General features: G+C 42.8%; 2 protein-coding genes across 3 annotated transcripts in view; both read left to right on the top strand.

The window, feature by feature from the left end:
• SLC22A4 (solute carrier family 22 member 4) overlaps positions 1-16,700 on the top strand; it is a gene marked incomplete at its 5' end in the record, with an annotated part of 26,064 nt that extends 9,364 nt beyond the window's left edge. The window contains 7 exons of the mRNA XM_081825777.1: positions 1,579-1,750; positions 5,862-5,988; positions 9,245-9,345; positions 10,448-10,662; positions 11,693-11,875; positions 14,142-14,277; positions 16,434-16,700. Of these exons, the coding sequence (XP_081681903.1) occupies positions 1,579-1,750; positions 5,862-5,988; positions 9,245-9,345; positions 10,448-10,662; positions 11,693-11,875; positions 14,142-14,277; positions 16,434-16,509 (1,010 nt within the window). The remainder of the gene's footprint in view (positions 1-1,578; positions 1,751-5,861; positions 5,989-9,244; positions 9,346-10,447; positions 10,663-11,692; positions 11,876-14,141; positions 14,278-16,433) is intronic.
• Positions 1-27,346, top strand: part of SLC22A5 (solute carrier family 22 member 5) — a 78,089-nt gene that overhangs the window by 23,026 nt on the left and 27,717 nt on the right. The gene's annotated exons all lie outside the window — the stretch shown is intronic.

Below are 27,346 nucleotides of genomic sequence, written 5' to 3'. Positions count from 1 at the left end.
CCTCAAGGTCCAGGAAACCTTGCTTCCCACTTCCTTAGAGATTTACACTATCCCTAACCCCCTCGCAACTTGAAAGTATATAATGGGCAGCTCCTCATGAACCTGGTGCGGCTCTTTCTGCCCATGGGTCCTGTCCAAGTGCTTGAATAAAATCACCTTTTTGCACCAAAGACCTCTCAAGAATTCTTTCTTGGCCATCAGCTTCGAACCCTAACGTTCTTTCATACATCAACAACATACACAGTAGACGAACACATATTTTGTATGTTATATGTATTCTATACTGTATTTTCAAAATAAAGTAAGCTAGAGAAAAGAAAATGTTATTATGAAAACCATAAGGGAGAGAAACACATTTACAGTATCGTACTGTATTTATTGAAAAAAAATCCTTGCAGATGTGGACCCTGTAGTTATCATACTGCTCCTCTGGAATTAGCTCTTAATTCCTTAGCCTGTGCACAGGGCATACAAATACAACTGAGAAAATATCTCCTGAAAGACAAGCCTGAATGGTCCTTTGAATGCTCTGTTTTGTGTTTCCTGGGCTACTCTTCTGTAGCGGTGGGCAGATCCCAAACAAAAAGCAGAGCTGTTGCCATTGGCCAGATCTCTGCCTCAGGGGCAGAGGACCAAGAGCGGATTCTGGAAAGGGCCTGGAGCTCTGTGCCAACAGAGGAGCTTGTTCTTGGACGCCCCCATTGCAACCGGGAGCTCTAAGAGGCAGGCATATCTCTAGAAGACTTGGGGCACTGAGCAGAGCAAGAGCCAACAGCCACCTGTGTGTCCTCTCCCAAAACAGGGCCCAACACCAGGCAGTCTTGGGCCTTTGCGGTGTTCTGGGAAAGCTCTGTGAAGTTCCCTGTGTGTGTGGCCAACTCGAGAGCTGCCACCTGCTGGGCCAGCAAAATGGCTCCTTCTTTCTTTCCTTGGTCTGAATAGACTGTGTCTGCCTGGGGCTGATCCCTGAGTACAATGTGGCTGCAGGGAATTCAGCCCTGGGTGTCTGCGGGGGGGGGGTAGGGGGCTGCTCTGTGTACCTCCGGAGTCAGCTGGATCCTATTTATCAGCTCTCAGGGCTCAAGGGTGGCTGATGGTGTCCTAATACGATTTTGTTAACTCTGAATTGTCCACTGTTCCCTGAGACCCCGTGTCTGTTTGTTTATAGTGGGGAAATGTGGGAAAGGCTACATGCATCGTGACCCCACAGAGCCCTTCAGAAGAGCCCCCACTGTCTCCCGGGAAACCCTGTCTGCTCCTCACCTTGGGCGCTTATTTTGGAAACGGGGCATTCTCAGAAGAGATGACCTCTCGGGGCTGGGCATGAGACAGCCATAAAAAGATAAATCTGTGGCTCCTTTAAAATCTCATGATAACTCATCCTTCTCTAAGGCGACAAGTCTTGGGTCGCTTCCCACTTTCCTTCACGCTGATCACGCCTCCTTCTGGGCCATAAGACAAACGCCTTTCCCCTTTTCCCAGTAATTGTAGCTCGAACTCCAACTGCCAGGTAATGATGTAAAACGGCAAATATTAAAGTGAGTTAAAATGCTAATACTCCTCCCTTGTTTTGAACAGGAACAGAAATTCTTGGCAAGTCAGTTCGTATTCTATTCTCTACGTTAGGAGTGTGCACATTTTTTGCAGTTGGCTACATGCTGCTGCCGCTGTTTGCTTACTTCATCCGAGACTGGCGGATGCTGCTGCTGGCGCTCACGGCACCCGGGGTGCTGTGCGTCCCGCTGTGGTGGTGAGTGTGGTTCTGTCCCAGACAGCCCCCCGCCGCGGCCCGGCATGCCTGGTGCTCACCCTCGCGCAGGCTGCGTGGTCCCTGTGGAGCTGGCCTTCGAAGCCCGGGGCGTGTTGGCCTCGCTGCGGGTGGGCCTGTGTGCCCCGGTCTGATTCTCCAAGGTCCCACAGAGCCCCGCTCTCAGGAAACCCGGCCCTTCTGAGCCCTCCCCCCGTCCCGTCCGCTGTCGGTTGTTGATCTTGTTTTTGGACATGGTACCCATGGATTTTGCTGTTTCCAATTCTGCCCCACCCTGCTCTGTTGACACCTTTCTCTCTCCAGGAAATCTCTTTCTCCTTCTGGATTCAATTCATGTAATTTCCTCAAGCTTCCCTATCACGGGGTGATTAACATCTAGGATGTGCCTGTTTATCTGCTTTGTCTTTTTTTTTTTTTTTTAAGACTTTGTTTATTTGTCAGAGAGAGAGAGCACAAGCAGGGGGAGCAGCAGGCAGAGGGAGAGGGAGAAGCAGGCTCCCCGCTGAGCAGGGAGCCCGATGCGGGGCTCGATTCCAGGACCCTGGGACCATGACCTGAGCCGAAGGCAGACGCTTCATGACTGAGCCACCCAGGCACCCCGAGTGACCCAGATTCTGACCATAACTTAACTGAGCCACCCAGGCATCCCTCTGCTTTGTCTTGAAGGGCGAGAGAATTCTTTTCATTTAATGAGCTGTTAGAGAAATGTTCTCTCCTTCCTCGATCCTGCCACCCAATTTTGACAAATCAGTGTGGGATTAACCAAGTTTGGAGATACTGGCCCCAGTTTCACCCAATATGATTATGTGGGAAATTTCAGGTGAGAGAAGAGATTAGAATAATGGAATAAGGTCCCAGCTGCACCTTCTTTTTGGGGATTCCCCATTTCTTTTGTTTTTGTTTTGGGGTTTTTTTTCTCCCTTATTTAAGCAAGAGGAAAGGGGATTTCTTCTACTGGTGGGTCTCTCTCTCTCTCTCTCTCTTTTTCTCTCATTAACTCTTCTTGATTTGGTTTCATGATATCAATATCAAATCTCCCAACAGTATAGGTTTTACCGAACTGCTTGATCTCTACCTGCTTACACACAATGAAAGTTTCTTTGACCATGGTTTAAAAACTCATGGTTTAGACTAGTCCTCGTGGTTCCCTGACCTTTGCACACAGCCTAGGAATTTGCCAGAAGGTCCTTTATCTTGCTGCAGCTGTTAGGCAGCCTTAGAGGCTGACAGGTAGCACATTTTGTCCTTGTTGGACCAGTTAGCTTGGGTTGGACCACTCCCAGTTACTGTCTTTTTATCACATCTAAGACTGCTATCGTTTTTCAGTGTAAATTCTTGGCATGGATGTGCCTGAGAAGAGAAAGCAATTTTTCCCTCAGTTGCCTGGAATTTGAGAGACAGTGTGTTAAAGGTTAGATAACTATTCTGATTTGGAGATCTCCTCTGCAACCCAGTCTGAGGGTCAGGAAAACTTATGGTAAATAAGGACAGGCCACTAACTACAGAGCTCTGTCTCCAAGGAAGCACCCCAGATTTACAAGAGCAGGGCAATTTTCTGGAATGAGAGCCATCATGATCATCATCATAATCACCAACATCAGCTTTGTCACATCTTCTGACCCTCTTTCCACAATTCCCTTGCTGACTGAATTTATTGTGAAAGATGTTGGTGACCAGAGGTTCTCTCACGACACAAGACAAGACTATTCAAAGGTTATTTTCTGCCTCCTCAGATGAATGATGTTAATTAATAATCTGTGATCCCTGGCTCTAGCTGCCATTTTGGACTAAGAGACCAGTACTTCTAAAATATGTTATAAGCAACCTTATTACTGTGTGATTCTATCAGAGGGAGGGAAAGAGAGAAGGAGAATAAAAATAAAAGGGCCCTGACTGACTGTAAGAGATTAGTAGGGATTTTAATTTCTAGGGCTTGGACCTTTGCTTCAGGTCCCAATATTGCAGCAAGGAACAACCCTGATAGGTCAGCCCCTGTGGTTTCCAGTAGAGACAGTCCATCCCATGAGGAGCTGCCTTACCCTTGCCCTAAGGAGAGTTCTTCCTTCTGTTGCCCCCGAGCTGGCTCGTGAGCACTCCGGGCTGTGGGCACGCTGTACCAGGGACAGGACTGCCCCAGACAGAGGACAGCCCCGGAACCAGCACACAAAGCCGTGTGCTCGTCCTAAAAGTTTAACGACAGTCTTACCATTTTCCTATAAAACAAAATCGCTTTCTTACGAACACCTCATTCCTGAGGGTGGGACATCCTGAAGCCATGCTCGTCAGTCTAGGTGGGCTGGGGTCATGCAGGGTTGGCTTGGGGCTGCTGGGCTCCCTGCTGCCTCCTCAGTGTGTGATAGAGACTCTCCAGCAATGCCCTTCCCCCTGTTCTATTTGAATTCCATCTACAAAGAGGCTATAGTGTACAACCTCGTTTGGTGCTCCCCTAGCTTCTGCAGCCATCAGCTAGACTTGATACTCCGTGCAGCACAAAAGCCATGGCCGAAGGAGAGATCGCAGCACCCTGAGCATCGCGGGCAGCAACTGGGAGTAAACCAGAGCCCTGCAGGTGGTTTGGGGATTTTTTTTATATCTCAACTTCCCTTATAAGGTTTGGCAAGAACGGACCACAAGTATGAATGGGGTAACTGTGTAGGGGGTGGGGAGGGAGCCCATAGACGCAACATGGGGGAAGCTTTGCAATATCTAGCCGACTAGACATTAAGGTCCATGAGGGCCCTTAGAGCCTGTGGGAAGAAAGGTTGGGTATTTCTAAGAACAACCTTGCGGGGCAAAGGCATCGTTCAGAATTAGAAGGGGGTATACATGTACATAGGCATGAAGCATACAGTGGCTGGGAAGTAGGAGCTCTAATTCTGCACTTTCGCAGTAGCCTCTAGGCACACGCACATACTTAAATAAATGAAACGTTCATTTGCTCGTTCACGCCAGTTACACGGGCTCAATAGCCACACGCCGTTATCGACTACGATATTTGGCAACACGGCTACAGAGCAGTGCAGAAAGCTTTCTGGACCAGTGCAGCTCTACTTACTGAAGGTCAGTGACCCAACATCATCAGAGTTACCACAGGGACCAGCTAACGGCATCTTCCAAAATGACAGAAACTGGGTTCCTGTTTCAACCCATGTGCTAGTCGGCTGGGGAAGGGAGCTGAGGCTTGACCATTTGATAAGTTGTGTTTTGCTCTGAGGTTAATTGCTGTTGAGGCTTTGGAGGGGCCCGTTTAATGATAGGAGGCCTCTGTATCTGCTACATGTAGTGTATTTTCTAGGATCACTGAGCACTGACCGATAGGTAAGGAAAGAAAGAGCTGGCAGAAGAATGGCTAAGAGATACTGAGAAATAAAAAGTAGGAAAGAATAGAAAAATATAAATAAATGTAAGTATGAGAAAAAGAAATAAGAATAGAAAAAATAGACAAATTAGGAAAGAATAGAAGTGAATTGTATGTAATAAAAAAAATTAAGTTTCTAGACATTAAAAAAAAAAAAAAAAAGACAACATTGTCTCCCAAAGCCTCGTTTGGTTACTCACTGCCCTGGGAATCTGAGAGCCACAGGAACAGCCCACAGGGGGGTGTCCATGTATCCACCTTCTCCTCTGACCACAAGAAAAGCCCAAAGAGCACGGATGTCTTGGCCACCTTTACCTGGTAAACTTCTGACCATCGTCAGCTGGGACACTGGGAATTCTCTAAGGGATGGATGCACTGAAAAGATACTAGATTGTGTTTCTTTAAGAGCCACAATGGTTATTAAGTTTGAAATGACTTTCTCCCACTGCCTGGCTTACAGTACCCACAGTTAATGTTACCCCTTATGGTCTGGTCCTGCCTTCAAGTACAACTGATGATCAATCAGCCCTGTGATTTGATCAGAACTTTGAAACTTGGAGGTGCTTTTATTTATTCCTATTCTCAATGGAAATTTTATGAGGCCTCCTTCCTGATTTTTTTTAAATAGACAAATTATAATCTTACAAAATAAAAATTATTTGGGGGCAATTTACGGTGAATAGTATTAAACCTCACTACTGTGAAAAATTATAAACCATGAAAAATTTATTCCAGGTTTATTCCCGAATCTCCCCGGTGGTTGATATCCCAGAGAAGATTTAGAGAGGCTGAAAGTATCATCCAAAAAGCTGCAAAAATGAACAACATAGCTGCCCCGATGGTGATTTTTGATCCTGTGGAGGTAAGCATTTGCAGATGTGTCCTCTTAAGGTCAGCTATTCATTCTTGACTTAATTTAATCCAACGTGTGCCCACCATGTACCAGGCTCTGTGTGAGTCCTTGAGACACCGTGATGATTAAGTGCTGAGGTGAAATCCACCTCAGAGGGCTGCGGCGGAATTAGGTGCAATCATATATGTAAACTGCTTAGCCTATAGCAAGTGTTGATTAAATACTAGTCCCCCTTGCCTTTGGCAAGTTTTACCTGCAACTCTTTATTGGTATTTCACCATACTACTGGTGCAGTTACATTCCGGTGATCTTTGAAGGTCCAGATGAAGTGGAAAAAGTGTGGTCGGGGGTATTCCATCCATGGATTTCCCCCACTGTACTCTGAATCAGGCCACAACTGCTGAAGAAGCTGTGTATGCCTCTAGTCTTGCTGTGTCGTGTCTACAACCTAAAGGCGTGAAGGCACAGGCTCGAGGGGTCACCCCTGAAGGCAGGAGGCCACGAGGGAAAGATGATATTCTGTGGAAGCAGTCCTACTTCCTGACAGTCGGTGAGGACCTCAGTGTCTCCGTCCATGCCCTGTGCTGGGTCCTAGAGAAAATAACAAAAGTTAGATACAGTTCCTATGCTTAGGGAGCATAGCATGTAGCTAAGAGGGTCAAGAGGATTAGATGTAACATAAATGATACCAGGAGGGAGGAAGTGCTAAGTATCCAAGGTGTGGATGCTGTGTACCAGCAGAGAAAGGGAACGGACGGACTCTGGGCTGAAGAGCCAGGTCCAAACCAGGGGGTGGGGGCTTAGATGAATGGAGAGGATGGGGGCAGGGCATTCCTGGCTAGGAGAAGGGTAAGGGACTGCTCAGGATAGCCCAAGAAAATGGGGACAGCTGCAGAGACAGTATGCCTGCCCCACACTCAAGTCTGCACAGACTCAAGTCTGGCTCCCCCAGAAAGCAGGACGCTGCGGAGGGTGGTGGGCATTCCTCGGTTCCATCCCTGGCCTTTGGGACCTCTGACAGAAGCAGATATCCTGGCAATAGCCGAAGGATTAATTACAGGGCCATGAACCCAAGTTCTCAGAGGGCTGCCAGGGCAAATATCTCTTAATCCTTTGCTCTTCAGATCAAGAATTCCATTCCCAGCCTTAGATAATTTATTGGACATCAGGGGTGGCCAGTGGACTCTTCTGCATCTCAGGGTGGTGCTGGTTGTTGATTGATGTTTATTGCGTCTGTGATCTGATTCCTGTCTTTCAGGAACTTACAGTTTAGTAGTGGAGATCAGACCTACATGGTTGAAAGCAGTCATAAAACATAGAAGACATAGTTATGGGCAAATAAGAGTAAAGTTCAGTGTCAAAACACATGCTTCTGAAAGCACCTCGTTTCTTCCTACCATCAGGCACGTGGAGCCTGAACTGGACGAGCCCGCTGAAGGAAAGGGAGCTTGTGCTCATCTCTGATGCTCACCTCCTGGCAAGGCGGGGCAGGGAGGGGGGTCCTCTTCAGGAGAATCCACAGAGCCCTGTGCTAGCACATACAGCCTGCTCAGAACGACAATGGAGAGTCTACCAGATGTCAGGCACAGTGTTGAGCTTATTTGATGTTCACACAAGCCATAGGTACTCTAGGCCCTTTTTTTCAGGAGAGGAAATCGAAGTACAGAGAAGTTAAGGAATTTGCCCACAATCCCATAGCTAGAAATCTCACTAGGTCTCTCTGGTGCCAAAGTACATGTGCTTAACAGCATGTGATTTCTTATCTCATGTTAGAGGCAGTGGGCAGAAAAAAATATAGAGTAGTGTCATCTAGGAAAGCTGTCTTGGGCTTCTCTGGCTTTCCTTCTGAAGCACCTTTAGCCTGCTCATGGCGTCTGGTCCAAAGGTATTTTGGTGACTCCATACAGTCACAAGTACTGGATACAAGACTATTCTTATCCTGAGTTTTCTAAAACTGGCTGTTATCAAAATCACCCAAGGGGGAAATAAATCACCCAAGTAACTTTAAAAATATGAAGTTGTAGGCTTCAGGGCCCCAGGAAAGATTCAAATTCAGCAGGCCCCAGGTGGGACCTGGCAAGCTGCATTTTCATAAGGGCCCCGTGGAAGCACCAAGTGTTAGCGTGGGCCTGATGCACAGGTCCTATCCGTGCATGGCACCACTTCCAGAACCCTCCGTGAAGACTTCTAGTTCCCACTAGTTTATTCAGGGGCTTTACTTTGGTTGTGATAATAGGGTTATGCTGCCAGGGGCATGTTCTGGGGCTGTACACTCCAAATCATGTAGAAGAAGAAAGGTAATATGTCTGTGAGCAGCAAGAGGGAGTGTCTGGTTATTCTTAGAAAGAAGGAGGCTCATATCTGGGGAGCACCTGCTACAAAGGCAGGTCCATCAGTCTCATTCCTTCACAGTAGACACTCCTTCCTAAGCCTCTTATTGCACACACACCATATCCCAGAGAGATTCCGTACCTCAGAGCCTTGTAATTTTTTTTTTACAAGTTCCAATAAGCTTGGTTATCTAGATTCCTACCACATGGCAAGTTAAATTTAGTAAATTAAAAGTAAAGGAGGGAAGCCCATTGACAGCGGTAAGAAACTGCCACTAGCCAGATAGTTAGCATATTTTCCTCAATGGTGCAGTCATAGTAATAATTATAGTTAAAACGGGATTGGGCATCTACCATGGTTTGAGTACTATGCTAAGTTTTATATATATATATATATATATATATATATATATATATATATGCTCTCATTTAATCTTCTCAACTCCCAATTATTATACCTTTTTAACAGAGAAGTAAACTGCTGCTCAGACCTCTTACCCAAGGTCCCTCAGTGAACCTAAAACTGTTCTGACACTGAGACAACAACAAGAAAAATACAAAACCAGACATGGACCTCAAGGCAGTTGGGGCTGTTTGGCCCTACCCACTCCCTGGGTCCTAAGGGTCACAGCTCAGTGTGATTTGAGTCACCACAGTGATGACCATGAGTCAAGAAAAGGCTGATAGTCATCAGGCTTTATATAAAGAGGCACTGAAGCCAATTCTAAGGCTCTGTCTAAAATGGGCCACAAGTATTCTAAAGTGTTAGAATAAGCATCATATACGTGGATGCCCTTATTCCCCTCAAATTCCAGACTTCTGAGCATATTCAAGGTGAAGGAGCGTTATATGCATAATAGGTCTTTCCCACATTGCCATGGTTGAAGATACCTCCTCATTACCTCTTAATCTCATGGTTGTTTGCATTATTTTAGCTACAGGAACTAAAACTCCCAAGTCAGCAGAAAGTTTTCATTCTGGACCTATTCAGGACTCAGAATATTGCCACAATAACCATCATGTCCTTGCTGCTCTGGTAAGTAATAAGTGATCTATGAACGCGACACGTAGCACCTAAGTATACAACTGATTTTCTCTAATTCACAGGAACGTCAGGGCAAGGACTGAGTCTTCCTGAAACAAAATAAAAATTATAGAATTCTAAGTTATTTGGAAATGCCTCCATTCAATTCATGGAACATGGATGCTGAAAAAAAAGTCACAGGGAACAATATTTAAGCCTGCAGTACTGTGGCCCACAGGGAAAGGGTCCCTCCACTCCTAAAGTAATTGGGATTAATAGTAATAATGGTGCTGGTGGCTGAAACTGAGAAGCTAATTCAACTCCTGCTTCCTGACGCTGTATTAGCAATAGAACAGTGACATAGAACAACAATGTTCCTGAAAACATTTTCTAGATATCCTCTGCTTTTTGGTCATGTTAATCGTAAGCAAATTTCTGCACAAAGGAACCTGCAAGATGCAGTTATTTTTATACAGAAGAGCTTTGTGGTTCCGTGGAAGTTGACTGTAAGGACAGGATATGCAGTGTGTACTCTGTGATACTTTGAACCACTATGGGACTTTCATTCTCTCCCTGAAAGTGAGTTTTAATAAATGGATTGGAATTCACCGAAAGTGAATCCCACAGTATTGACTATGTGTCCTTGTTTTTCTTTTCGGTAAGAATAAAACCTGGATTTTGTGTGCACTGACATGACTGACGGTTTTTCTTCAAATAATAGTTGTAAGGGAACGAGGATGTACAAACTGTTCAGGAAATATTGAAATCTGAAATTAACTAGACCAGGGTAGGTGTTGTTGAATGTTGGTATAGCTAGACTAGTGCTGTCGAAGAGAACTCTCCACAACAATGAAAATGTTTTATGTCTGAGTTGTCCATCGTAGTAGCCACTAGCCACATGCGGTTATCAAGCAGGTGAAGTGTGGCTAGTGTGACTAAAGAACTGAATTTTTAATTTAATTTCATTTAAATTGATTTACTTTTAAAAGGCCATATGTGACTAGCGGCTACTTACAGGACAGAAAGATGGAGACAATTTCTTGACCATCATGGAATTATGGAGTGGTTCAAGCTATCCTCTTGTCATTTTTGCCTTTTTTCTTTTGTCTTTCAGGATGCTAACCTCAGTGGGTTACTTTGCTCTGTCTCTCAACGCTCCTAATTTACACGGAGATGCCTATCTGAACTGTTTCCTTTCTGCCTTGATCGAAGTTCCAGCTTACATCACAGCCTGGTTGTTGCTTCGAACCCTGCCTCGGCGTTACATCATAGCTGGAGTACTGTTCTTGGGAGGAGGCGTGCTTCTCTTAATTCAGTTCGTACCTGCAGGTAAGAAGTTAACCAATATTAACAGCTTACCAGAAAAGATCCACACCTTGACTGGACTAATCATTAGTCACTGCACCCTGTTTGTGATGCCCTTACATCATAAGGTCTTCGTAAGTCCACCGGACAAACGACAGCTAACTACATAATTTCCTGTGTTCATAACAACTCCCCTGAAATGGGGGTCAGCCTCAGAGCATCAGACATCACTGCCTGAGAGGAAGACAAATGCCATCAGTCATCCCCTTGGTGCTTTCAGACCTCTTCCCTGAGGAGCATTTTCCAGTTTGCAGCGTGTAGGACATGCCAGTTCCAATATAAGTCAGTGATTTTTAGGGTCTGTGATCCTGAAGTAGTTAAAGAGCACACTGAATACATTTGCTTCTTTTTTCTCCTTATGCCTAACTTTCTCATATTATTAAAATGTTGTCAATAGATCATTGATAACATAGTATTAGACAGAGAAACATATATTTCTTTAATAAGAATAAACAGGATAGAAAGGATTGATCCTTCTCTTTGAAGATTAAACTTAACTATATTAACATGCTAACAATTTACCATGAAACCGTTGTAACAAAAGTGGACAAAGGTCACTGACTGCCTAAATGATCTAGAGTAACAGTTGAGCAAAACAGAAAGCAACCCCCCGCTCTCCATCTTCGCTTGTGTCCGATTATTAAGATATTTGAAGAGAAAGTGTTACTTGGGAATATCTTTCTTTCTTTCTTTCTTTTTTAAGAAAGAGAGAGGGGGGAAGGAGAATGGCAGAGGAAAAGGGAGAGAGAGAATCTTAAGCAGGTTCCACACTCAGCGCAGAGCTGGCGCGCAGGGTTTGATCGTATGATCCTAAGATTGTGACCTGAGCTGAAATCAAGAGTCGGAAGCTTAACCGACTGAGCCATCCAGGTGCTCCAGGAATATGTTTATATTATAAAAACATTGCTGTACAGGCAAAAAGGACAATGAAAGAACTGAGTTACAAAGTCTTACTTCTAAAAGCACCTCTGTTTACGCTGGGTCTCTTTTCCAGATTACAACTTCTTGTCCATTGGTCTGGTGATGTTAGGAAAGTTCGGGATCACCTCTGCTTTCTCCATGCTGTATGTCTTCACTGCAGAGCTTTACCCCACCCTGGTCAGGAACATGGCTGTGGGGGTCACATCCATGGCATCCAGAGTGGGCAGCATCATTGCTCCCTACTTTGTTTACCTCGGTGAGATGCATCTTGTCAATTTGTTCTTTTTTTAAATATAAAGGAATAGATTTTTCATTGTGAAAAATGCAAACAGCACAGAAAGTACTGGAAAAATTACAAGTTCACCTCTTCTCTCCCGGCTCCCCAGACTGCAGCCCTAGAAGTAGCTAATATTAACATTTTGGTGAGTAGCCCTTCAGACATTTTGTTTTGCAAAACATATATATACACAATAAAATTAAACACATAAACAAAATTATATATATTGTTTCACAACTTTCTTAACATTGTATCATATATCGCTTCTACCTTCTTTTTAGTTAGTATATATTCTTCCAATGTATGTATATACATAGTTTAACTAGGCTCAATGGATGGACATTTAGGCCATTTCCAGGTTTTTGTTATTACACATAACACTGCAATGAACATTCCTCTATCCCCCTAAGGCCCTTTGTTCATTTAATTACATACACTTGGATTCATGGATTGTTGGAGCAATTTAAAATTTTCATAGATATTGCCAAACTGACCTCTAAGTATTGTACTAATTTACAATCCAACTATCAGTATATGAGAGTGCCTATTTCTCCATATCCTAACAATGGAGATGATCCAATTTTTTAATCATTTGGTAATCTGTTATCTGAAAAATGGATATCATTATTGCTTTCATTTCTAATTCTTTAAATAAAGTTGAGCATTTTTTTAAGATTTATTTATTTATTTGCGAGACAGAGGGAGTGCAAGAGCACATGCTCATGTGAGCTGGGGGAGGGATAGAAGGAGAGAATCTTCAAGCAGAAGCCCTGCTGAACGCAGAGTCTGATGCGGGGCTCGATCTCAAAACCCATGAGATCATGACCTGAGCTGAAATCAAGAGTCAGACACTTAACCGACTGAGCCGCCCAGGCGCCTCTGATTTGTGAGAGTTCTTTGTAATCGAAACAAACTAGCCCTTTGCATATATGTTGTAAATATTTTTCCTAGTTCATCATTTACTTTAGATTTTATGATATTTTAGGAAGTTTTAGTTCTTATATAGTCAGATTTCTCAATCTGGAATAATACCACAGGGGGGCTTCAGTGGGTTGCTCAATGGTTGTGGGATCTCACACTCCAAGCCTAAGCCCCATTAAGGACTCTGCTGGTGAGAGATGCTGATAACGTGTCCTTATTCTTCCTAGTCATCCGTGGGTTCAAACACACTGGTTCTGATTGGTTCAAACACGCACACAAACAAATACTCTATCTAAATCCTCAGCAAAGGTACACCCTAATCTTTGCAGATAAAGTGAAACATTTTCTTATTTTAAACATACTCTGCACGGCTACCCTGAATAAGCCCTAAGAAAACACATTATAATATAGAATGGTGTTGTTTTCCCTTTGTTCCTCCCTCTACTTTCAAGCCACGCTCACTTGGTCTAAGGTGGACCATTGGGTACGGAAGGAATGGAAGAGTCTGAGACAGATCTTTCTGTTCCACAACAGCTACTCCTGTTAGTGACATAGACGCCTCAGAGAAGCTTCCAGATTAATGTTTTCTGACAAATAAAATCCTTGGGTGTGCTATTCCTCTGTAATCTGTTTGCAGAAAGGAAGCAAAATGAGGCTCTATTATTCTCCTGTCCAAGTAACACCAGATAGTGAAGAGGTGGAATGGTTCTTGCAATTACATTACAAAACCAAGACACGTAAATGTTGCAAAAAGAAACCAAATCCAGGTATAGTGCATTCACTGTGCCTGACATTTAGTGATTGAAATTGGATTGAACATATTACTTAGGTTTTTTTTTAATTTTTTTAAGAGTATCATGGATCTTTGGACCTAGCGGTCCACTGCAGCCTACTTACTAGTTCAGGCAAAAGCAATGGTCACACCAGTCATCATGGCCAGTACCTGTCCCTGCGATATCCTTTTTCTCCTTGATGTCCGCTCATCCCCCATCTCTAATGACTTCCACCTTGAGAGGGAAAAGTTGGTAGACGAAGACTTCCATCAAAGGAACATCTGTCACACATGGTTAAAGAGTGGCTTGGAGAATGCCAACCGGCATGGAAGACCTTATGATAATGCAAAATCACGTAGGGAAATGATTATGGGAATCTCAGAGGTAATGGCTTCTACCAAAAAGAAACTGTGATCTTTTGCATACCTTTTTCCTTCTGACAATGTTCAGGTTTAAAACTGCTCTCAAATACTGTTTGCCACCATTACAAAATAATTCCCAGGGACATCTGGAGAATCCCCGTATCTAATTGATGTTCTTGTGCCTTCCAGGTGCTTACAACAGAGTTCTGCCCTACATCGTCATGGGTAGCCTGACTGTCTTCATTGGAATCATCACCCTTTTCTTCCCGGAAAGTTTTGGAATGACTCTACCAGAGACCTTAGAGCAGATGCAGAAAGTGAAAGGGTAAGTGGAACTTTAAAAACTGGTAGCAAAATTCCTCAAAATTCCTCAGAATAAACATGCAAGAATAGCCAGGAAATTTCTGAAAAAGCAGAGTAGTAAGTAGAGAGTAGCTCTATCAGATAATAAAGCATATTACTAAGCAGAGGTAATTAAAACCATTATGATAAGGGTGTAGGAATCGAAATCACTGGAATAGAATAGAGTTCAGAATTAAATCCAAGAAACTATGAGAACTCAGTCTATGCTAAAAAGTTGCAATTCAAAATCAGTGAGAAAAATTAGATTATTCAGTAAAGGGTGTTAGAGAATTCAGCTAGTCACATTGGTTAAATAGAAAACTTGCACCCTTCTCCAGAATAAATACATCAAGATAAATTGCAGAGTGATTAAAAATTGAGGACTAAAAATGTAAAATCATAAATGTACCAGAAGAAAACATATGTTATTTTTGTTATTTTTGTAACCTCAGAGAAGGCCTTTCTGAGCGTGATATGAAACGCAAAGAGACGTAAAGGAAAAGATTGCTACATCTGATTATGAAACTTTAGAAGTTCTTGGCACAGCAAGAAAGGAAACCATAAATAAAAACAAAGGTCAAAAAGCCAGGGGAGAAAATATTTGCAACACACAATATACACCTGGGGCTAATACAGCTAATATACACGAAACTCTCAGCAGTCAGTGGGAAAAAGACAACTCAGTAGGAAAATTGGCAAAGGTCATCAACAAGCGGTTAACAGAAACGGATGTTTCAGTGGCAGGTATATACACGAAAAACGATACTTGTCCACATTAATAAAGAAATACAAAATAAAACAATTTAATCTTTTTTTTTTTTTTTTGGCCTATGAGATTGTATGAGAGTTTTCTCTCCTGATACCCACCACTTCTGACACCAACTAGGTGCCTTACAATTTCATTCAATTCCAACACTAACCACCAGAGTTTGCATCAGAATCCGTAGGTTTTAGAGCTTAGTCCCACAAGACTGCCCTCCCTTCAGATGTCAGTGGTAAATATCAGGTCCCCAGGTTATCCACACTTCTATCCAACGTGGTTTCAAAGTCTGGTGTTTCCACAACCCCCTTCCCCCACTCAAGTTCAGTAATTTGCCGGAATAACTCACAGAACTCGGATAACACTTTCCTTACCATTTCAGGTTTATTGTAAAGGATACATACGAACAGCCAGATGAAGAGATACAAGGCTGAGGTCCAGAAGGGTCCAGAGTGCAGGAGCTTCTGTCCCTGTGCAGTTGGGGAACACCACCATCCTCACACATGGATGTGTTAACCAATTCAGAAGCTCTCTGAACCTTAGTGTTCAGGGGGGTTTATAGAGGTTTTATCACGTAGGCATGATCAATAACTAATCCAACCTCTAGCCCCTCACCCCTCCTTGGAGGTTGGAAGGTGGGGCTGAAAGTTCCAGGCTTCTGATCAAGGCCTGATCTTTCTGGTGACCAGCCTCCATCCTGAAACTATCCAGGGGCCCCCCAAGAGTTGCCTCATTAGAATAAAGGACAAGATGATCCCTATCACTCAGGAAATGACAAAGAATTTAGGAGCTCTGAGTCAGGAACCAGGGACAAAAATCGAATATCTTTCTACAGTATCACAGATTGGCAAACAATTAAAGATGAGTGATTTGTAGGAGAAGTTGAGATTCTAGAGTGAAACTGCCTGGCTTCAAATCCCAAATCTAGTGAATGAATTTGGGAAAATTGCTTAATTTTCACTAAACCTCGGGATTCACATCTGGGAATAGTTCATATGGGGAAACAGTTCATATGGCTATCATGAGGTTCTGTAAGATAATGGGTCTTTAGTGCCTGGCCATGAAGAACATAAATCTATATATGAGTGGATGATTCTGATCCCTGACAGGACATGTATAGCAAAGTGTGTGCCAAAAGTTGTGTTCTTCTAATGATATGACTATTTCAATATCAACTTTAGCTTGCTGAGAGCTTCATGTTTACCACTCCATCCTTTCCTCAGGGAAACTGTAGAATTAGAGAATACAAGCTCTAGACTCCTGAGCTATTATTAGAGTTATAGTCATTGACTGGTTAAGTGTTTTCCAGTGTCAGTCTAGCATTCTGAGGAGGAGAGTCTTGAATATTTAATTTTCTTTAGCACTTACTTTATTTTCAGGTTCAGGTTTAGGAAAAAACCAAGAGATTCAGTAGAGAAGGAAGAAAATCCCAAAGTTCTAATAACTTCATTCTGATAAGATCTCCACCCCATTTGGTGACCTGAAAACCAGCTGCATCAGACTCTACGAGGAAACCAAAGCCTTTCCTGAGGAACTGGACCAAGCCTGACGATGAACACTAAGATGACTCTGCTATTGAGAAACGCTTGTCATAGAGCACACTCCAGATAATCTCCTTAATTTTAATAAAAAACCATTTCTAGAGAGTCCACCTTCTTAACAAATTCGATGAAATGGGTTCATACGATTTTTTGAAAATTGTGTGGGTCAAGGGCCAGTAAATCCATACAAAGATTAACACTCATTTCCAAACATACAAACTCTATTCACATAAAAAGAATGTTATTGTATTAACACAACTATCAGGTGACAACACTATGTGTGTGTATGTGTGTAAGTGAACCAGCACATTCAAAATTACAGTCGTGTTTGAAGTGAACTCATATACTGCTGTAACTAAATGATTAGATGCAGTATTCCTATCCAGAAAATTTTATACAATCCTTTGCAGTGAATTGATGGCAGATATTAATAGTGTTTTACAAGTGAAATGCCGCAGGAGATCAAGTAGCATGGGTCATATGACCTGCTGGCCTTTAAGAAGGGAACCCAGGCAGTTCCCTGCTACGATTTCAGCGGCTATGACTCAAGGCCTTTTGAAGGGTTCGCAGTTGTTGGGATCTTTTTGAGCACGTGTTTAAACTTTGTTTCTTTAGAGCGGCTGAAGAGGTATTTTGCTAGTAAACAGAGAATCAGGAGAGCCACAAACCAGTTAGGTTGGTAAAGATGGGTTTGTATGCCCTGCAGCCAAGAGCTACCGGCCCCCAGGAAGGAGGCTGTCCATGCCAACAATCTGGAGAGACTTTTTAAACAGTTCTTTCCATTAATAGATTCCTTCCTAAGCACGGTCTGCAGCTGCTGATCTCTCCAACCAGGGGTGCATCTGGTTTCAGTTCCACAAGTGAGCAGGGGGAAAAAATAAAGGCCTCCGCTGGGGTCATGTGTTATCATAAGCTCAGGAGAGACATGTCAGGTCTCTGTCTCAGCACGTTGTAGGCATGCTGAGATGGCAACAGAGCAGGAGGTTACTCCTGGACACCTGGGAGACATGCTTTCACTGAAAGTGGCCTCTGAGCACAGCACAGTCGTAAGCTCCGGACCCTTCCCTATACCCAGCGCTATGCTATGCGCGTGGAAACAGGTAGCCACTGGTCTTCATACGATACTTGATGGCATCAGCTCCGAAAAACAATTATCCCCAAATGTAAATTTTCACTGTTTTTTAGAGGAACCTTGAAAGTAACATTTTTGATAAGTAGTCCTTATTATTTCAAGTTCCTTATCTTGAACTTTTCTGATTAACCCCCAATTTTTTTCTCTCTATTGCCATATTTCTAACACATATTCTATATCCTCCTGACTCACTGATGCTACCTTTTGATTGTTACTTTAAAATCCACCAGAGGGGCGCCTGGGTGGCTCAGTCGGTTAAGCATCCGCCTTCAGCTCAGGTCATGATCCCAGGGTTCTGGGATAGAGTCCCGCATCTGGCTCCTTGCTCAGCGGGGAGCCTGTTTCTCCCCTGCCTGCCACTCCCCCTGCTTGTGCTTGCTCCCTCTCTCTCTCTCTCTCAAATAAATAAAATTTAAAAAAATAAATAAATAAAGGGGCGCCTGGGTGGCTCAGTCGGTTGAGCACTGCCTTCGGCTCGAGTCATGATCTCAGGGTCCTGGGATTGAGCCTCACATAGGGCTCCCTGCTCAGCAGAAGGCCTGCTTCTCCCTCTACCACTCCCCCTGCTTGTGTTCCCTCTCTCGCTGTCTCTCTCTGTCAAATAAATAAATAAAATCTTTAAAAAATAATAAAAAAATATTAAATAAATAAATAAATAAATAAATAAAATCCACCAGACTATCCTAGAATAATTTATGTTTTGTCATTGGAGACACAAGTGCATAGCTTCATCCACCCAGTGCTTTTATCTCCCCCATGGATACAGCCTGTCTGGATCACCTTTCCATCGACCTTGCTAAGCACTGGGCAGCCTGTCCCACAGACAGCAGGTCATGCTGCCTCCCAACAAGCTCTTCTCGAACTTCCTTCCCACCCGCAGTGGCTGTTCCCTCTGTGTTCTTCAGGTTCTTGTTAACCTTCACTGAGCTGGGCTCTTGTCTTGTTGCCCCCACACCCCCCTAAGTTCTGGGAAGCTAGGGACCTTACCTTGTTTCTCTTTTTATCCTCTATAGATCTGTTTAGCATAGTGCTTTCTTGCATTTAACAAGCATTGATAAATATTTTTTAGTTAAGAAACTTTGTAACTCCAGTTTGGTGAAAATGTTTGTTTGATACATAGACATAAAATTTTTAAATTCCTATATGCAAAATGCTCTTAAAGCTTTTTTCTTTTTTAAAGATTTTATTTATTTATTTGACAGAGAGATACACAGCGAGAGAGGGAACACAAGCAGGGGGAGTGGGAGAGGGAGAAGCAGGCTTCCCGCGGAGCAGGGAGCCTGATGCGGGGCTCGATCCCAGGACCCTGCGATCATGACCTGAGCCGAAGGCAGATGCTCAACGACTGAGCCACCCAGGCACCCCTCTTAAAGCTTTTTCTAAATATAAAAAGTAAAGATGTGATAATTACCTTTCACTGCTGTTTGTACTGGCACTTTATATTTTAAAATATTAAGAGATGACTTTTTAAAATCTGTTTCTGTAAAGACAACAAGTACACAGATGATTATCTCTTTGGTAGTTCAAAGACCAAGTAGATCAACACATGTCAAAAGAGCTTTTGATTAAATTCAAGATACATTCCTGAGTTTTAAAAACTGCTTTTAAAGTTAGGTCAACAAGGCAACATCCTGCACTCGCTTAAGAATAGCAGTCTCCGACTGGCAGCCAATCTGACACTGCACGTTCTAGAATCTAGTGTCTTGCGTGGATTCTGTTAGCTTCTGAACCAGTCCCTCCTCCTAATTCGGCTCCTTCCCCGCCCTGAGTCTATCCTCAGCACAGCAGCCTGGTTATCTAAATGAGACCATGTCACTTTTCCACTCAAAACCTTCCAATAGTTCCCCATCTCAGGTGTGCTTCTTCCCCCCTTTCTGGTCCCACAGCATGTGCTTTTATTTACATGCGTTTCATCCCACTGCAGTCAGGTTTTTGAAAAGTTAAAGTCTTTACAATAGTCTATACATAGGATGATCACATGTCCCAGTTTTCCCAGAACAGTCACAGTTTCTTTTTTTTTTTTTTTTTTAGATTTTATTTATTTGACAGAGAGAGACACAGCGAGAGAGGGAATACAAGCAGGGGGAGCGGGAGAGGAAGAAGCAGGCTTCCCGCAGAGCGGGGAGCCCCATGCGGGGCTTGATCCCAGGACCCTGGGATCATGACCTGAGCCGAAGGCAGACGCTTAACGACTGAGCCACCCAGGCGCCCCACAGTCACAGTTTCTATCTATGAGCCTAGGGTGATTATTAATTCCCCCCCAACAACTTTTCACTCTAAAAATGTCCCAATTTGGATGACGAGTTATATATGTTCACCAATTATAGGGTCCTGCTCTGTGTGTCCCCAAATGTCCTTGCTCAAATGTCACCTGCTTGATAAATACTTACCTGACCACCCAATTTTAAACTGTATCTTGTTCTCTCTGTCCTAAACTCACCTGTCCCTGGTTCATTTTTCTCCATAGTTTTTATTACCCTCTAACATCCTAACTAATTTACCTCTTCATTTTTTTTTTTTAATGTCCTTCTTCCTCATGGAGTTTACATTCCATCCCCAGCAGTTAGAAGTGTGTTTGGCACATAGTCAATACTTGATAAATATTTGTTTAAAAATGGATAAATATATTATTATAATCATTATTGTAGTTAAATTTGCAAAAGTAATTATTAGTTTTCAAACAAGAAAACAGTGGCCAATAAACATACCAAAAAAGTGTTCTGGGTCACCTGGGTGGCTCAATTGGTTAAGTGTCCAACTCTTCTTTTTTTTTTTTTTTTAGAGAGAGAGAGTGCACACAACTGGGGGGACAGACAGAGGGAGAAAATTTTCAAGCCAACTCCCTGCTGAGCAGGGAGCTTGATGCAGGCTCGATCTTAGGACCCCTGAGATCATGACTTGAGCTGAAAGCAAGAGTCAAAAGCTTAACTGATTGAGCCACCCAGGGGCCCCAAGTGTCCAATTCTTGGTCTCAGCTCAGGTCTTGATCTCAGGGTCGTAAGTTCAAGCCCCATGTTGGGCTCCAAGCTAGGTGTGGAGCCTACTTAAAAAAAAAAATGTTCTGCTTCACAAGCAATTGAAAAAAATACTAATTGGTGTGACAATGTGATGCCATTTTCCAATTAACACATTAGCACAGATTACAAAATGATGGTATTCAGTAATAATGAGAGTATGATGAGATACATTTTCATATTCTTCTGGTGGGAGTGTAAATTGGATTATTTTGTCTGGAAAAGAAAATGGCAGTGTTTCCAGGGCCTTAAGATGCTTGGATATTTTTTTCTTTTTTCTTTTCTCTTTTCTTTCTTTCTTCCTTTTTTTTCAGAGAGAGAGAGACAGTGTGCATGTGCGGGCAGGAGTGGGGATGGGGTAGGGAGGAGGGGTAGAGGGAGAGGAAGAGAGAGATTCTTAAGCAGGCTCCATGCCCAGCACAGAGCCTGATGCAGGGCTCAGTCTCACAACTCTGAGAATATGACCTGAGCTGAAATCCAGAGTCGGACGCTTAACTGACTGAGTCACCCAGGTGCTCCACAAATAGTCTGATTTAAAAATGGGCAAAAGGGGGGTCCTGGGTGGCTCAGTCAGTTAAGCGGCTGCCTTCAGCTTGGGTCATGATCCCAGGGTCCTGGGATTGATCCCCACGTTGGGCTCCCTGCTCAGCCGAGAGCCTCCCTCTCCCTCTGCCTGCCACTCTGCCTGCTTGTGCTTTCTCTCTCTCTCTGTCAAATAAATAAATAAAATCTTTTAAAAAATAAATAAATAAAAATGGGCAAAAGATTTGAATAGAAAGTTCTCCAAAGAAGATATACAAATGGCCAGCAAGCATATGAAATGATGCTCAACATCACTAATCATTAGAGAAGCTCAAACCAAAACCACGAGACACCACCTCACACCCATTAGGATGGCTGCTATAAAAAGAGCAGAAAACAAGTGTTGACAAGGATGTGGAGAAATAGGAATACTTATGCACTGTTGGTGGGTATGTGAAATGGTGCAGTCACTATGGAAAACAATATGGAGGTTCCTCAAAAAAAATTAAAAATAGAATTACAGTATGATTCAGCAGTCCCACTTCTGGGTATATATCCAAAATAGTTCAAAGCAGTATCTCAAAGAGCTGTTTGCACACTCATGTTCATCACAGCATTATTAATAATAGCTAAGAGCTGGAAACAACCCAAATGTTCATCAACAGATGAATGGATAAAGAAAACGTGTACATGTACAATGTACAATGCAACATTATGTAGCCTTAAAAAAAAAAAAAAAGAAATCCTGTTGCATGTTCTAACATGGATGAGCCTCAAGGACACTATGCTAAGTGAAATAAGCCAGTCACAAAAGGACAAACACTGTATGATTCCACTCACATGAAGTACTTAAAATTAGTGTGGTTAGTGGGTTTCAGTTTTACAAGATGAAGAAGTTCTAGAGATCTGTGCATAGCAATGTGAATACTACTGAATAATACATCACATTATTAAACTGTACACTTGCAAGTGGTTAAGATGGCAAAATTCAATGTTATGTGTTTTTTTTTACCACAATAAAAAAAAAGCTGTGTGGAAATAGTTAAATAAATAAAAAATAGTGTGCTCTTCTGAAGGAATATTATTCAGCCTTTAAAAATGGTATTTAAGTATTTTTTTTAAGTTTTATTTTTTTTAAGTAATCTCTACACCCAGTATGGGGCTCGAACTCATGACCTCGAAATCAAGAGTCATACACTTTCCCAACTGAGCCAGCCAGGTGTTCCTAACAATTATTTTTAATAACATGATAAAATACTTATGATATAATGCAAGTATTAAAAAACAGTATATAATAGTATTAACTAAATAATGAATGCATGCCTGAATAAACTATGTTTGAAACATATGAAAAAACAACTAGAAGGAAAGATCTCAAGGTATTAACAGTAGGTATGTTTGGATGGGGGATGATGGATAACTTCTGTTTTAGGTCCTTTTTTGTAGTTTTCCATACTTCACAAATGTTTCCCAAAATACATTACTTTTATAATCATAAAGAAGTTTAAAAAATAAAAACTTTTATTAAGTGTCAACTAAGTGTGGGGTCTCAGGAAGCAAAGATGAAGACCATGAAGAATGCAAAATTCTTGCTTGCAGCAGGTTCGGTGTAGCCAGATGATAAATTCCTGTCCGTGTGGCTTCGGCAGCGAGCCCAGTGCCCCGACCTGGGTTGAGCTCCGTGGAGCTGAAACCCCGGTCAAAGTCATTTTCTCCCACCCAGACCCGGGCATTTTCAGATCTCTCCTCTCTGCTTGAGCACCAGTCACATCTCCCCTGACTTGGTTTTACCACGCAACACTCACTCTTCTGAAGCAAATTACCTTATCACAGAGGTTATATTTAATAGATTATAAAAATGGATTATAAAAAATTATGAGGCTTTGCAAAAAAAAATTATGAGGATTTGAACTATTGATGCTGCTATGTTGGCACAGAAAAGTCTTTTTTTTTTTTTAAGATTTTATTTATTTGACAGAGACACAACGAGAGAGGGAACACAAGCAGGGGGAGTGGGAGAGGGAGAAGCAGGCTTCCCGCGGAGCAGGGAGCCTGATGCGGGGCTCGATCCCAGGACTCCGGGATCATGACCTGAGCCGAAGGCAGACACTCAACGACTGAGCCACCCAGGTGCCCCTGGCACAGAAAAGTCTTAAACCTGAGTTTGAGAACCTTGACAACTCCTTTATCAAACACTGCAAATTTGACCCTCCTTGTCACTCTGATTCTAGCTTCCTTCTGTGCTCCCTGTCCCTGCAGAGCCCACCACCTCACCCTCCCACTGCTGTGTTCCACTGCGGACAAACACCTGTCGTCCTTCAAGTCTATCCCTGGGTGCTTTTTCTACGTCTCTCCTGGCAGAGCCCAGGCTGCCCCCTGAGCACCCCCACTTCCCTCCTGGTGCCTGTCTCAAATGGAGGCTATTTACTTCCCCCTTCCTGTGAACTTCAGAGCCACGTACGTTCTTAGCATTTTCCTAGTTGCCCACTGCCAGTTCCAAACCTCAATTCCTTCACCTTCACCGACATGAAATACTTCCTTCAAGCTTTGGGCTGTACTCTTCCAGTTGCTGTTTCCAACAATCTGCCCAGTTGCTTATCCACATTCTATGAGCTGGAACCCAGCCACAGGTACTGATGACTTTTATGCTCAGGAGCATGAGTAATCCTACACCTCAGTCTCAGAGCACTTGACCCTTTACCTGTACTTCAGTTCCTCCTTGCCAACGACATGCCCTGGACCCTGTCTACTTCATTCCAGTCCCTTTTGTGTTCCTCACAACCCTTCAGCTCTGACCTAGACACAGTTGGTTCCTTTTCCTTCTAGTTTATACTTTGTGATCCCCTCAATTCACTCACCCACTACCCTGGTCCTTTTATTTATTCATCTTGCAAAATCTAAACCCCAAATAAGTCAAACTACATTCCTCTTCACTCTCAATCCAAGCTGCTGCATTAAGATCTAGGAGAGGGGAGGTCATTCATGGGCTGGAGGAACGTGTGGGTTGAGAAAGGGACAAGCGGGTTGAGGGTCCAGCTGTGGTTGGAAATGTCAGCCTGTAGAGATCCCAATTCACATGGTTGTGTGATTTTCTCCACGGTCCTGGAGTAGGAATACAATGCATGCATGGTTGGATTTGGGGGTGGCAATACCGGGGAACAGAATGACAAGACAATAGAAGAACTGAGATTGACTAAAGCAAAGGACCATAGTATTTAGATTGAAGAGGAAAGGGAGTGAAACATGGCAACTTCTGTTGTCCTAGTAAGCTGTGTCCATCTACTTTTTTTTTCTTTATTTGGGGTATTTGAGAACCAGGCACTGTGTTAAGATCCAGAGTGTTCAAAGGAAGAGACTGCAGATCAGCCAAGGTAGCAGAACCTGCCCCATCTCTCTTGGACTTGAATAGTCCAAGAGTGAAAAGGCACGATCAACAGAGTGAAAAGGCCACCATGAATGGGAGAAAAGATTTGGAAGTCATATATCCAAGGACATGACTGTGTTGATATGAAACTTGAGGAGACTGAAGTAGGGGTAGGGGTAGGGGCCAAGGGCTAGATTTCATTTTGTAGCCTAATGAGATGTAACATTAATAATTAAGAGTGTAGGCTTGGAGGCAGACTGAGCAGAGTTCTACTTTGGACCTGCCACATACTAAATGTAGCAACCGGGCAAAGTAACTTCTCTTCAGTTTCTTTGTCTGTAAAGTGAGGACAATAAGAATATCTATCTCATAGAGCAGTTGTGAGGACTAAATGATGTCATGGGCTATTGTAACTAGTACTGTTGTAATAATACAATAGCCGAGAGGATAGATGCTTGACCAGGACTAATTTCTACCCTAACCTGGCATCTAGCTCAGAAGATTAAGATCATCAGTAACTTAGATTATCCAAATCTATCTAACTCAGCCAAAGCCTCCTGATATCTTCCTATGGAATCTTACTCCAATATGACAGATAGCCCATCATATCTCATAAGGAGACCTATATGTTCCCATGTGTCTTTTTTCTTGGGTGATCTCGTCCAGACCTGTGGCTTTAAATATCAACAATATGCAGATAACTCTCTAATTTATATCTCATTCTAACCTCTCCTATGGACTTCATACTTACATATACAGCTGTCTCCAAATTTGTACTGAAATATAAGTTAAGAATATTAATATACTTAAATATAAATTCATTTTTATATTTAAAATAAAACTCTTGTACAGGAAACAAAAGAAAAATAGATAAATTGGGCTACACCAAAATTTAATACTCTTGTGCATAAAAGGACATGATCAACAAAGTGAAAAGGCAACCATGGAATGGGAGAAAAGATTTGGAAGTCATATATCTGATAAGCAGTTAATATCCAGAATATAGAAAGAACTCCTACAACTCAACAACAACAAAAACAAACAGCGCAATATAAAAATGGGCAAAGGACTGGGGCACCTGGGTGGCTCAGTCAGTTAAGCGTCTGCCTTCGGCTCAGGTCATGATCCCAGGGTTCTGGGATCAAGTCCCACATCAGGCTCCTTGCTCAGCGGGAAGTCTGCTTCTGCCTCTGCCCTTCCCCCTGCTCATTCTCTCTCTCTCTCTCTGTCTCTCTTTCTCTGACAAATAAATAAATAAAATCTTTAAAAAAAAAATGGGCAAAGGACTTCATAGACGTTTCTCCAAAGAAAAGACGCAAACGGCCAATAAGCACAGAACATGATGCCCAACAACACTAATCATCAAGTAAATACAAATCATAACCACAATAAGATACCATCTTGTACCCATTAGGATGGCTACGACTTTAGAAAAAATAGAAAATAACAAGTGTTGGTGAGGATGTGTAAACCCTCGCACTTTTGTGTGCCGTTGATGGGAATGTAAAATGCTGCAGTCCCTATAGAAAACAGCATGACGTTTCCTCAAACAATTAAAAATCACATTGCCATATGATCCACGCAATCCCGCTTCTTGGTATATACGTAATGGAATTGAAATTAGGGACTCGAAGAGATATTTATGTACTCATGTTCATATAACAACATAATTCATGGTAGCTGAAGATGGAAGCGACCCACGTGTCTATTGACAGATGAATGAAAGAACAAACTGTGGTATCTACATACAGTGGACTGTTATTCATCCTTAAAAAGAAAGAAAATTCTGACACGTGCTCAGGCACAGGTGAACCTTGAGGATAGAATGCTTAATGAAACAAGCCGGTCACAAAAGGACAAATACTGTATGATTTCAGTTAAATGAGGTACCTGGAGGGGTCCAATCATAGAGACAGACAGTAGAAGGATGGTTGCTAGGTGCTGGGGGGAGGGGGGATGTGGGCAGTTATCGTTTAATGGGGACCGAGATTCAGTTTTGCAACATCAAAAGAGTTCTGGAGATGGATGGTGGTGACGGTTATACAATGATATGAATATACTTAATGACACTCACCTGCACTCCTAAAGATGGTTAGGATGATAAATTTTAGGTCATGTGTATTTTACCACAATCAAAAATTTTAAATTAAAATGAAGTAGAACTCTTAATTTTCTCTGCCCCCACCCCACCCAATTTCCTCATTCTAAAAACTGGCACCAAGTTGCTTAGGCCAAAAACCCAGGATTTATCTTTCATTTCCTTCCCTCTCGCCTATATGCAATAATAAGTCACGTCGCCTTTTGCTTCCGAAATGTATTCTGAATTCACGCATTCACCTCTTCTACAGATACTGTTGTACTTCAGGCCATCATATGCTCTGGTCCCTGATGTTGAAATAGCTTCCTAACCAGTTGCCTTGTTTTCATTCTTGCCCTCTCCAGTCAATTTGTATAGCAGCCAGAGTGCTCTGTTCAGGGTAGAAATCACACCCTAAGCTTTCTCTACTTAAAAGTACTCTGGGGGCACCTGGGTGGCTCAGTTGGTTAAGCGACTGCCTTCGGCTCAGGTCATGATCCTGGAGTCTCAGGATCGAGTCCCGCATCGGGCTCCCTGCTCGGCAGGGAGTCTGCTTCTCCCTCTGGCCCTCCCCCGTCTCATGCTCTCTCTATCTCATTCTCTCTCTCAAATAAATAAATAAAATCTTTAAAAAAAAAAAAA

This window comes from Leptonychotes weddellii, chromosome 7 (assembly GCF_054177405.1).
Source record: "Leptonychotes weddellii isolate Sample4059 chromosome 7, ASM5417740v2, whole genome shotgun sequence".
In the NCBI taxonomy this organism is placed as follows: domain Eukaryota; kingdom Metazoa; phylum Chordata; class Mammalia; order Carnivora; family Phocidae; genus Leptonychotes; species Leptonychotes weddellii.
The sequence above is the reverse complement of the archived record's forward strand: the minus strand, read 5'-3'. Positions and strand labels throughout refer to the sequence as shown.